The 13,046-nt window shown below is 44.3% G+C and overlaps 1 protein-coding gene across 1 annotated transcript in view; it reads right to left on the bottom strand.

The window, feature by feature from the left end:
• The window catches only part of PDAP1 (PDGFA associated protein 1), a 29,640-nt gene that overhangs the window by 9,021 nt on the left and 7,573 nt on the right, over positions 1–13,046 (bottom strand). The window contains exons 2-4 of the mRNA XM_077275368.1: positions 2,296–2,387; positions 1,302–1,403; positions 427–548 (exon numbers count right to left, since the gene is read on the bottom strand). Of these exons, the coding sequence (XP_077131483.1) occupies positions 427–548; positions 1,302–1,403; positions 2,296–2,387 (316 nt within the window). The remainder of the gene's footprint in view (positions 1–426; positions 549–1,301; positions 1,404–2,295; positions 2,388–13,046) is intronic.

The raw sequence follows: 13,046 nt of genomic DNA, 5'->3' as shown, positions 1-13,046 counted from the left end.
CCAAGACGTGTAGATGCCCTAACAAATGTTTTACAATTGCAATATAAATGGAGAAAAAACAATCAAAAACTAATTCCATGAATTCTTCTAAAACAGCTTTTATTATATGAATATTAAAAAACCTGACAAACAAACACAAAACTATATGTATAGTGCAAACCCACTGGGGATAATGTAAATTAAGGCCTAAACCCCTAAGCTCTGTAAGTGTGGTGACCATCTAATGGTTTCTACATTATCCCCATTAGTTTTATGCCCTAACAAGTCATATACACAGGTACAGAACACTGAATATATAGTAAATCGTCAGTTTTAATTAACTAACTAATTTGACAGGTTACTAATAAGTCTGAAACACTAACAGTGAGACTGATTGACCAAAGTGATGGAGGATGGATGAGCCGTGTTCTGGCAATCAGAACTTACTTTTCTCTTCGGGACAGTTCCCTCGGTCCTTCAACATCAACTTGAGTGACCTTTTTAGACGCCTGTGCTGCACGATTAGGATTCTCTATATCAATTAAGCCTTCTACTCCTTTACGCTTTTGCTGAAGGATAAAAACATTTACATCTTAATTATATGTCTACAATAAAATTAACACTTTCAAATTGCAATAGTACTAAAAAGTTGGCATCATGGTTATCTTAAGAGTAAAAAAGAAAGGTGGGGTGAAGCTGTGACACTAAAAATGGTACAGAGGTGAATGATAATCCACAGCCGCCTTTACAGCGCTGCAGACGGCCACTGGAATTAGTGCAGAGCTCGTCACGTAACACTTCAGACCACCAGGGCCAAGCTATGTAGCCGATGATCCAGCGTGGGTAAAGTAAGATATCAGGAGGTAGATATCAGACAAATACATGAGAGCAAAGAAGACCAAGGCCGGCCATACACATTAGTCGGACAAACGATGCTTCCATTGATGGTTTGGCTGGCAGCCATCTCAGGTTAGCTGGGCCTGACCTCGAGGACCACCACTGAACCAAAGAATGAAGGGGCTGTAGGGTTGTTCACCTGCACAGCCAAGTGGCCAGGAAGGCAGCCGTGCAAGATTTATGGAGGTGCAACATTACGAACCTCCAAGGCATATCCAAGCAATGTCATCAATTACTCAGACCAGAATACCCCGTTATAGCTCGAAAATATGATAAATCCAATAAATGAAGTCATTTGTCTTATACTTTAAAGTCACTTAATGCTGCAGAACAGATGAGGACAGAACATAGAAAAGGCTGCCATGTTTTTTAAGTAATGGCACAGGTTTACTTAGGAGTATGCCATGTTCCTTCAAACAAAATACCTGATAGTCGTCGTCATCTTCACTCTCATCTGAGCTCTGATCTTTCTTTGCCTTTGTGGGGTCTTCAGTGCCTCCCACACCTCCTTCCTCGAGTTCTGCTTCCTACAGAAAGAATATGAACAGGTCAATGTCTATAGATGGACTGTGATGGAGAAGAGTGCTGGTATAGCCATTATAATGAGCCTGCACCGATGACCTGCCAACACAGGAACGCTCTGCTGACTAACACACAAACCAGAAGTGCAGCTGCTGGGACCGGCGCCCTTACCAAAAATCCTGGGCACCTGGCGTGACCCAACTATATGTAAGCTATTAATCTGCATATTACCACTATATCTGCTGGTAAATCACTTTTTTGGTGATGACAGGTTCCCTTCAAAGACTGTCTGACTACCTTATTGGAGCAGTGGCTACAGGGAGAAAATTAAGTTTTATTCTCCCTGTAGTCGCTTGCTACCAGTCACTGGAACAGTGCTGTGGATGTTATAGTCGCCTCTCATTATACAGGGAGTGAGGCTGTGATCACTCTCCAGCAGACTGACTGACAGCTTTCTGTGCAGAGCAGGCTGTCAGTCAAAGTAAAGGGTCAGGATTACAGAGCACTCCCTTTTCAGTGAGCCGTGAGTATTCCAGCCCCCGCAGAATGACTGGAGCAGCTGCAGGGAGAAAAGAGCTTCAGTTTCTCCCTGTAGCCGCTGCTTCAGTAAGGAAGCCTGACATGAATTAACCACAGATAATTAATCTAAGGGAAGGTGTGCGGCACGTTTACTAAGGAGTAGTATCGGGGCACAGAGATCCCCTCATTTGCATATAAAGTAAAAACATTTTTCTATTGTGTGCAAAAATTCAAATTTAAAAAAAAAAAAAGGACAGAAGACAAGTAGTGATGAAACCAATTTCTCCACATTGGTGGTAGTAAGGAGGAAAGTAATAATGAAAACCATGACTCTTATTGAACGTGAGGGAGCCTACACATCCCACAGTGCACACGTACCAACGCCTTCTCATGCTCAGCCTTTATCTGGGCGTCGATCTCCTCCGGACTTGTGTACTGCCTCACCCGACCTTTGTGACCTCCTTTTCTTCCTGCATAAGACAAGGTTAAAAGCACAAGACGTCATAGCTGCACTACGGCAAAAAAGCTGCGGTGTAGGTGGGTATGCTGAGATTATCATCCCATACATCGCTCACACACAGCACGCCCTGCTCACATTTTACTTATGGACTCCGCCTGGCCATACATATTTCACCTGTATTTTTTCTTTCCCCGCATACTGCTGTATAAAACACTGTCATTTACTTTATTTTTCCAAACATTTTGTTAGTAGCAGACTAGCCAGATACAAGCCAAAATGGCCTCCTTCTGGCGTGTTAGACTGTATTCCTACCCCTGGTGCGGCAGAAGCTTTCCTGCTGTACCTAAGTGCAATCCATTAAGATTGATGAAGAATAAAAACAAACTTCAACATTTAGTGACAGAGGCATTATAGAAGGCGGGGACTTGTCAGCAGGTCACAAGTAGCCAGTTTTTAGACACTATAAGAATTGGCACTTAAAAACAAGGCTCATGTAACTGGTAAAGTACGGCGGATGTAAAAGAAGCAGGAACAAAATAAGACTAAAACCTGGACCCTTTTAGGCCTGGAGGCGGCTCCCCTTTTAGGCCTGGAGGCGGCTACCCTTTTAGGCCTGGAGGCGGCTACCCTTTTAGGCCTGGAGGCGGCTACCCTTTTAGGCCTGGAGGCGGCTCCCCTTTTAGGCCTGGAGGCGGCTACCCTTTTAGGCCTGGAGGCGGCTACCCTTTTAGGCCTGGAGGCGGCTACCCTTTTAGGCCTGGAGGCGGCTACCCTTTTAGGCCTGGAGGCGGCTACCCTTTTAGGCCTGGAGGCGGCTACCCTTTTAGGCCTGGAGGCGGCTACCCTTTTAGGCCTGGAGGCGGCTACCCTTTTAGGCCTGGAGGCGGCTACCCTTTTAGGCCTGGAGGCGGCTACCCTTTTAGGCCTGGAGGCGGCTACCCTTTTAAGCCTGGAGACGGCTCCTCTTTTAGGCCTGGTGACGGCTCCTCTTTTAGGCCTGGTGACGGCTCCCCTTTTAGGCCTGGAGGCGGCTCCCCTTTTAGGCCTGGAGGCGGCTCCCCTTTTAGGCCTGGAGGCGGCTCCTCTTTAGGCCTGGAGGTGGCTCCTCCTTAGGCTACTGATGTCCAGTGTGGACAGTGGACTCAGAGTGTTTTGGGTCTATCAGCAGCTCTGCTTACATTGGCATCGGAGCTCAGGTAATGGGCATACGTTTCATTGGTATCAGGTATTATGGTCGCTTGTGATTAATGGCTCTGGTAAAGTGTGGGCCACCATAGCATTGCTTTCCTTGTGACCCAGGCTGCGTCTGGTATTACTGCTGTGTCAGTCCCCTGGCCGAGCTGCAACATCAGTCCGCTCATAGACAATAGTGATCCTGCAGCCGGAACATTGGTGGGCAGGTAATCCCCGCTGTGTGCTCTTCTGGGCCAGCCTGCAGAATGGAGAGGGCAGGCAGACGATGGTCAGTAGTACCCATCATGTGAAGTCATGTACACTGTGTCAGGATGACTAAGTGTGGATGCTATGGCTACTGCCTGCCCCAGATGGCCACCAGGGTGAAGCAGTACTGTAAATGTCAGGGTCACAACGCCAGATACTGCAGTGTTCACATTGGGTAGCCATTGCTCCACCAGTCAGAGTATATTCTGACACGGCTGGGATACAGAATATTAGCGGCTGGTGGTGCTGTGGGTACACTTACCCGTTACACAGACATTTCCACAGAAAGTTTAGAAACCCTCATCCAGACATTGCATATGTGTCATCCTTATAATGGCATCACCTGCCAGGCAAGACTCTGCCGGGAATTTGTGTTTCTGTTTCCTTCTCGCAGGCAGCCTGATAGGGCTATACACTGGGGGCTCATCAGTGACTACAGTACACGGCACGGGGGACCACACGGCTGCCGACCCGGGGGAGCACAGTGATGAAACAATGGTGAGCACTGGAAAAATAGGTTCTAAATATCAGATGCTATTATACTTATTGATGGAGGCCTTTCCCATAACTAATGGAGGCCACAGACAGATAGTAGCTGCAAAATGTACATTATATTGGAGGATTCTGGCTTTTGCTAAGGAAAAAAAACAATCTAACAAGATGAATCTTCACGGTTTGCATTTTTTGTGTCCCCAAACAAGGGCGACCGGTGGGGTCTACAAGACGCTGCCTTTCCTTATATACCAGACCTATAAATGGGGAATCGGGACTGAGGACAGGAGGCTGCTCATTATCCAGTGCCTCTATGCACTGTGCAAAATATTCAGGCAGGTGTGGAAAAACCGCTGGAAAACAAAAATAGAAGGCAATCATACACCAGACAGAAGATGGGATTGTTGTCATGCACTCCGCTCGGTACTTACAGACATGACACATTCCGGGGTCAGTTTAGGATCCCAGAGATGTGGAGCGGCGGTGGCAAAGAGATGTGCTTAAGGCAGACAGGACCTGAAGCATGTGACCGCCGGGGGAGTGGCCGGGGGCGGAGACCACTGCCAGAGCTCCAGAGAGCTAAGCTCCGATGGGGAAAAAAGGAGAGCTGTCGAACAGGCGAGGGTCACAACCAGAGGTCGACACCGTTACCAAGGGGGACAGCTAAGGACATAATCAGGGTCAGGCAAGGGTCAGAACCAGAGATAACGTAGCGGTACCAGAGGGGAAAGACAGTCAAAAAGCCAGGCAAGAGTCAATATACAAAACGGGAGAACAAACAGTACCGAGACAGAATACTGAATCATAATCAAAGGGACAAACCGGGTCAGAGCCAAAAGATCAAGCACAAGAGCAGGCACAAAGCACAGGCACACGAGGGTCAACACACTCAGCCGAGGGCGTAAGTATAACTGACAGGGAACCTAAGCCTGGGGTGGGTATATACAGTTAGGTCCATATATATTTGGACAGAGACAACATTTTTCTAATTTTGGTTATAGACATTACCACAATGAATTTTAAACAAAACAATTCAGATGCAGTTGAAGTTCAGACTTTCAGCTTTCATTTAAGGGTATCCACATTAAAATTGGATGAAGGGTTTAGGAGTTTCAGCTCCTTAACATGTGCGACCCTGTTTTTAAAGGGATCAAAAGTAATTGGACAGATTCAATAATTTTAAATAAAATGTTCATTTTCAGTACTTGGCTGAAAACACTTTGTTGGCAATGACTGCCTGAAGTCTTGAACTCATGGACATCACCAGACGCTGTGTTTCCTCCTTTTTGATGCTCTGTCAGGCCTTCACTGCGGTGGTTTTCAGTTGCTGTTTGTTTGTGGGCCTTTCTGTCTGAAGTTTCGTCTTTAACAAGTGAAATGCATGCTCAATTGGGTTGAGATCAGGTGACTGACTTGGCCATTCAAGAATATTCCACTTCTTTGCTTTAATAAACTCCTGGGTTGCTTTGGCCTTAGGTTTTGGATCATTGCCCATCTGTAGTATGAAACGACGACCAATCAGTTTGGCTGCATTTGGCTGGATCTGAGCACACAGTATGGTTCTGAATACCTCAGAATTCATTCGGCTGCTTCTGTCCTGTGTCACATCATCAATAAACACTAGTGACCCATTGCCACTGGCAGCCATGCATGCCCAAGCCATCACACTGCCTCCGCTGTGTTTTATAGATGATGTGGTATGCTTTGCATCATGAGCTGTACCACGCCTTCACCATACTTTTCTCTTTCCATCATTCTGGTAGAGGTTGATCTTGGTTTCATCTGTCCAAAGAATGTTCTTCCAGAACTGTGCTGGCTTTTTTAGATGTTTTTTTAGCAAAGTCCAGTCTAGCCTTTTTATTCTTGACACTTATGAGTGGCTTGCACCGTGCAGTGAACCCTCTGTACTTACTTTCATGCAGTCTTCTCTTTATGGTAGATTTGGATATTGATACGCCGACCTCCTGGAGAGTGTTGGTCACTTGGTTGGCTGTTGTGAAGGGGTTTCTCTTCACCATGGAGATTATTCTGCGATCATCCACCACTGTTGTCTTCCGTGGGCGCCCAGGTCTTTTTGCATTGATGAGTTCACCAGTGCTTTCTTTCTTTATCAGGATGTACCAAACTGTAGATTTTGCCACTCCTAATATTGTAGCAATTTCTCGGATGGTTTTTTCCTGTTTTCGCAGCTTAAGGATGGCGTGTTTCACCTGCATGGAGAGCTCCTTTGACCACATGTTTACTTCACAGCAAAACCTTCCAAATGCAAGCACCACACGTCAAATCAACTCTAGGCCTTTTATCTGCTTAATTGAGAATGACATAACGAAGGGATTGCCCACACCTGTCCATGAAATAGCCTTGGAGTCAATTGTCCAATTACTTTTGGTCCCTTTAAAAACAGGGTGGCACATGTTAAAGAGCTGAAACTCCTAAAGCCTTCATCCAATTTTAATGTGGATACCCTCAAATGAAAGCTGAAAGTCTGAACTTCAACTGCATCTGAATTGTTTTGTTTAAAATTCATTGTGGTAATGTCTATAACCAAAATTAGAAAAATGTTGTCTCTGTCCAAATATATATGGACCTAACTGTATGTCCCTCCCAGATCCAAAAGGAGGCCAAAGACCATTAACCCCGTAAGGACCGGGAGAGAACCGAGACCACAACCATGACAATTGTGTTCTTTTGGCCTCCATCAGACCACTATGTCTGATGTATAACTGACTGCGCTTTCTATTCCGAGGGACACCGTAAAGTAACCTACAGCATGTGGCATACATTTCATTATAGTGGGTCCGTATGGTGGATTGACATCCTGACTCTGCACACTATTGTGCGGATACCTCCTGAGCGTGTGGAGCAGACATTACGCACATATGTAGTGTGGACAGAGCCTTGGCATGTGGCATATGTTTCATTAGAGTGGGTCCGTATGGTGGACTGACATCCTGACTCTGCACACTATTGTGCGGATACCTCCTGAGCGTGTGGAGCAGACATTACGCACATATGTAGTGTGGACAGAGCCTTGGCATGTGGCATATGTTTCATTAGAGTGGGTCCGTATGGTGGACTGACATCCTGACTCTGCACACTATTGTGCGGATACCTCCTGAGCGTGTGGAGCAGACAGTACTCACATATGTAGTGTGGACAGAGCCTTAGCACGTGGCATACGTTTCACATACGACACCGGCAGACCATTCCATCAAAGTCTGCGTTCCAAAACATCATTCCATTTCTGAGCTCCACCGTGAGCTGAAACAATAGTTTACATATGGGATATTGGCATACTCAGGAGAAACTGCACAACAAATTCTATTGTGAAATTTCTCCTGTAACCCTTGCGAAAATGCTAACTTTCGGGCTAAAAACATTTTTTGTGGGGAAAATGTGATTTTTTTTTTTATTCATGGCTCAACATTATAAACTTTTGTGAAGAACCTGGAGGTTCAAGGTGCTCACCACACATCTAGATATGTTTCCTCAGGAGACTAGTTTCCAAAATGATGCTACCTGTGGGGGGGTTTGCACTGTTTAGTCGCATCAGGGGCTCTCCAAATGCAACATGGCATCCGCTAATTATTCCAGCAAATTTTACATTCAAAAAGTCAAATGGTGCTCCTTCCCTTCCAGCCCTGCTGTGTGCCCAAACAGTAGTTTGCCCCCACATGTTGGGTATCTTCCGGCTCAGGAGAAATGACACAACAAATTTTGGTGTCCTTTTTTTCTGTAACCCTTGCAAAAATAAAAATATTGGGGGTCTAAAGTAAAATTTGTGTGACACAAAGTTAAATGTTTATATTTTACTTCCAACAGGTGGCGCTATAGAGTTTTAAGTCCTCTTTCTCTCTGAAGAGGCAATTTGCATATTATTTTTTCCTTCCACATTCCAAAAATTCCTGTGAAGCAACTGAAGGGTTAATAATGTTCTTGAATGTGGTTTTGAGCACCTTGAGGGGTACAGTTTTTAAAATGGTGTCACTTTTGGGTATTTTCTGTCATATAGGCCCCTTTGAAGTCACTTCAAATATGAGGGGGTCCCGAAACAAAAAAAGGTTTTGTAAATTATGTTGGAAAAATGAGAAATCGCTGGTCAACTTTAAACCCTTCTAACATCCTACCAAACAAAAATTATGTTTCAAAAATTGTGCTGATGTAAAGTAGACATGTGGGAAACATTATTTATTTTCCATTTTGTGGGATATAAATCTCTGATTTACAGGCATAAAAATAAAAGTTTGAAAACTGCTAAATTTTCACCAAATTTTCATTTTTTTCACAAATAAACAAATCATAACAAAGAAATTTTACCACTATCATGAAGTACAATATGTCACAAGAAATCAGTCTCAGAATCAGTGGGATCCGTTGAAGCGTTCCAGAGTTATAACCTCATAAAGGGACAGTGGTCTGAATTGGAAAAATTGGCCTGGTCATTAACGTGCAAACCACCCTTGGGGTGTAAAGGGATTAGGACCCATCTTCAGGAAGTGATGATATGGCCCCAAAGAACCCTGATCTCAACATCATTGAGTGTGTGCAGCATTACAAAAAGAGACAGAAGGATTTGCCCAAGCCACATGCACAGGAGATCTGAGGTTAGTTCCCAAAGATGTTTGGAACAGCCTCCCTAGTGAGGTCCTGCTGTATACCTAGAAGTGATGCAGTTTTGAAAGCACTGGTTGGCCACAGCAAAATAGTGATAAGAGTTAGATTTCTCTTTTATCCATTCACTTTGGATTTTATTAATTGATAAAAAATAAACTGTTAAAACTTCTGTTTCTGAAAACTTTCTCACTTTCCAACATTCATTCCACACCTGCCTAAAACTTTTGTACCATACTAAATAATCACTAATGTACAGTGGGTACAGAAAGTATTCAGACCCCTTTAAATTTTTCACTTTGCTCCATTGCAGCCATTTGGTAAAATTCAAAAAAGTTCATTTTTTCACAATAATGTACACTCTGCACCCCATCTTGACTGAAAAAAAAAAACAAATGTAGAAATTTTTGCAAATTTATTAAAAAAGAAAAACTGAAATATCACATGGTCATAAGTATTCAGACCCTTTGATCAGACACTCATATTTAAGTCACACGCTGTCTATTTCCTTGTGATCCTCCTTGAGATGGTTCTACTCCTTCATTGGAGTCCAACTGTGGTAAATTAAACTGATAGGCATTGATTTGGAAAGGCTGTCTATATAAGATCTCACAGCTCATAGTGAATGTCAGACCAAATGAGAATCATGAGGTCAAAGGAACTGGGCAAGGAGCTCAGAGACAGAATTGTGGCAAGGCACAGATCAGGCCAAGGTTACAACAGAATTTCTGCAGTACTCTAGGTTCCTTACGAGCACAGTGGCCTCCATAATCCTTAAATGGAAGAAGTTTGGAACCACCAGAAGTCTTCCTAGATCTGGCCATCCAGCCAAGCTGAGCAATCATGGGAGAAGAGCCTTGGTGAGAGAGGTAAAGAAGAACCCCAAGATCACTGTGGCTGAGCTCCAGAGATGAAGTAGGAAGATGGGAGAAAGTTCCACAAAGTCAACTATAACTGCAGCCCTCCACCAGTTGGGCCTTTATGGCAGAGTGGCCCGACGGAAGCCTCTCCTCAGTGCAAGACATATGAAAGAGTTTGCTATAAAACACATGAAGGACTCCCAGACTATGAGAAATAAGATTCTCTTGTTTGATGAGAAGAAGACAGACCTTTTTGGTGATAATTCTAGGCGGTATGTGTGGAGAAAACCAGGGACTGCTCATCACCTGCTCAATACAATCCCAACAGTGAAACATGGTGGTGGTAGCATCATGCTATGGGGGTCTTTTTCAGCTGCTGGGACAGGACAACTGGTTGACATTGAAGGAAACATGAATGTGGCCAAGTACAGAGATATCCTGGATGAAAACCTCTGGACCTCAGGCTTGGCCGAAGGTTCACCTTCCAATAAGACAACGACCCTAAGCACACAGCTAAAATAACAAAGGAGTGGCTTCAGAACAACTCTGACCATTCTTGACTGGCCCAGGCAGAGCCCTGACCTAAACCCAATTGAGCATCTCTGGAGAGACCTGAAAATGGCTGTCCACCAACGTTCACCATCCAACCTGATGGAACTGGAGAGGATCTGCAAAGAAGAATGGCAGAGAATCCCCAAATCCAGGTGTGAAAAACTTGTTGCATCATTCCCAAGAAGACTCATGGCTGTACTAGCTCAAAAGGTGCTTCTACTCAATACTGAGCAAAGGGTCTGAATACTTATGACCATGTGATATTCCAGTTTTTCTTTTTTTAATAAATTTGCAAAAATTTCTACATTTCTGTTTTTGTTTCAGCCAAGATGGGGTGCAGAGTGTACACTGAGGAAAAAAAATGAACTTTTTTGAATTTACCAAATGGCTGCAATAAAACAAAGAGTGAAAAATTTAAAGGGGTCTGAATACTTTCCATGCCCACTGTAGGGTACGTTCACACAGGGCATTTTTGCTGCTTTTTTTTCTGCAGCAAAACCTGGTATTCTTGGCAGGAAGGAAGCTGTGTCAAAAACACAGGTTAGGTGTGTTTTTGTTGCTTTTTTTTTTTCTCTTTGTCCATGCTAATGTCCTTGAATTTTCAGCAGCAAATAATGATACCCGCGTTTTTGCAGCGTCTTTTCACCATCCATTCAAGTCAATGGGTGAAAAACGCTGAAAAAACACAGCAAAAAGACTGAAAGAAGTGACATGCTCTATGTCCAAAAAACGCAGCAAAGCACAAAATACTGACCACACAAAAAAACTAATGTGTGTGCATGAGATTTCTGAAATCTCATAGGCTTTGCTGGAATTGTAAAAAGCAGCTGGAAATTAGCATAAAAAAACACAGCAAAACGCCCAGTGTGAACTTACTCTAGGCTACTTTCACACATCAGGCTTTTTGTTTCAGGCACAATCCGGCACTATTTTTAAAAAACGGATCCGTTTTTTTTTACGCCGGATCCGTTTTTTCCCATAGAGTTGTATTAGCGCCGGATTGTGCCTGACGGCCAAACGTTTCATCCGTTTTTTGCCGGATCCGTTCAAAAAGTCGTTTCTGGCGATATCCATGGCCCCTTACCAGCCTGAGAATACCAGTCCCCAGCTGCCTGCTTTAGCAAGGCTGGTTGTCGAAATGGGGGGGACCCCACACTGGTTTTTAAAATGTAAATAATAATTTTAAAAAAACAGCGTGGTGCCCCCTCTATTCTTGATTACCAGCCTTGCTAACACTGAGGTTTGCAGCTGTCAGTTTTGCCTGGCTGGTTTTCAAAAATACAGGAGAAGCCACACCCTTTTTTTTTTAAATTTCTTAATAGTGCAGGTCATGGCTGATGAATACTCCCACCATCCGCCTGCTCTCATTGCTATTAGCAGCAGCAGGTTAGGCTGATGGGAGTAGTAGCAGGGCTGTGGAGTCGGAGCCCAGTTTGGTGGAGTCAGAGTCATGGAAATTGAGGAGTTGGAAGTTTGGCTTACCGACTCCACAGCCATGAGTAGTATTCCCATCAGCTGGGGCCTGGTCTTGCTGTAATCAGTTGAATATAACTCTCAACAGCCTCCACTGTTAGCACTGATCACCGGCAGAGCGGGGGAGAATGATGAGAGCCGTCTTCAGCACCCGGCGCTGGGGAACAGTGCTAACTGTACCGCTGCATCCCAGGCATGTATGGTACTGATGCGCCACAAGTGTAGCACAGTTACTACACATGTGCTACAAGTATTACACACACAGACACCGATATCTCCGGTACTAGTTTTACCGGTACCAGAAATATCAGGACATGTGAAACCGGCTTTATGAGAACTTGACAGCTGAATCAACAACTAGAAACTAATGATAAGGCTGCAGCTGGCTTTTTAGGTCTCATTTACACGTCAACGTTTACACATGTACATTAAAAAAATTGTATTGATGACATCAGTGTGTGGTCTGTGTGCATGTTTTTACCATCAGGGTGTCATCAGTGTGTGGCTCGTGTGGCCGTTTTCACGATTAGTGTGTCATCAGTGTGTGGTCTGTGTTTCCGTTTTTTACCCGTCTGTGGTTCATGTGTCCATTTTTACCATAAGTTTGTCAGTGTGTAGTCCTTGTGTCTGATTTTACCATCAGTGTGTCAGTGTGTGGTCCGTTTTTACCATTAGTGTGTCAGTGTGTAGTCAGTGTGTACATTTTTACCTGCAGTGTGTGGTCCATGTGTACATTTTCACCATCAGTGTGTGGTCCGTGTGTGCATTTTTACCATCAGAGTGTGGTCCGTGTGTCCGTTGTTACCAGTGTGTGGTCCGTGTGTCTGTTTTCACCAGTGTTTGGTTAGTGTGTCCGTTTTCACCATCAGTGTGTCATCAGTCTGTGGTTCGTGTGTCTGTTTTCACCATCTATGTGTCATCAATGTGTGGTTCATGTGCCTGTTTTTACCATAAGTGTGTAGTCAGTTCACCATCAGTGTGTCATCAATGTGTGGTTCATGTGTCCGTTTTTACCATCAGTGTGTGGTCGTGTGTACCTTTTTACCAGCAGTTTGGTTTGTGTGTCCGTTTTCACCAGTGTGTGGTTAGTGTGTCAGTTTTCACTGTCAGTGTGTCGTCAGTGTGTGGTTCGTGTGTCGTGTGTCCGTTTTCACCATCTATGTGTCATCAATGTGTGGTTCATGTGTCTGTTTTTACCATCAGTGTGTTGTCTGTGTTTGCATTTTCACCAGTGTGTGGTC

The sequence above is a fragment of the Ranitomeya variabilis genome, chromosome 7 (genome assembly GCF_051348905.1).
Source record: "Ranitomeya variabilis isolate aRanVar5 chromosome 7, aRanVar5.hap1, whole genome shotgun sequence".
Lineage (NCBI taxonomy): Eukaryota > Metazoa > Chordata > Amphibia > Anura > Dendrobatidae > Ranitomeya > Ranitomeya variabilis.
Note: the sequence above shows the minus strand (reverse complement) of the source record. Positions and strands in the feature narration are given on the sequence as shown.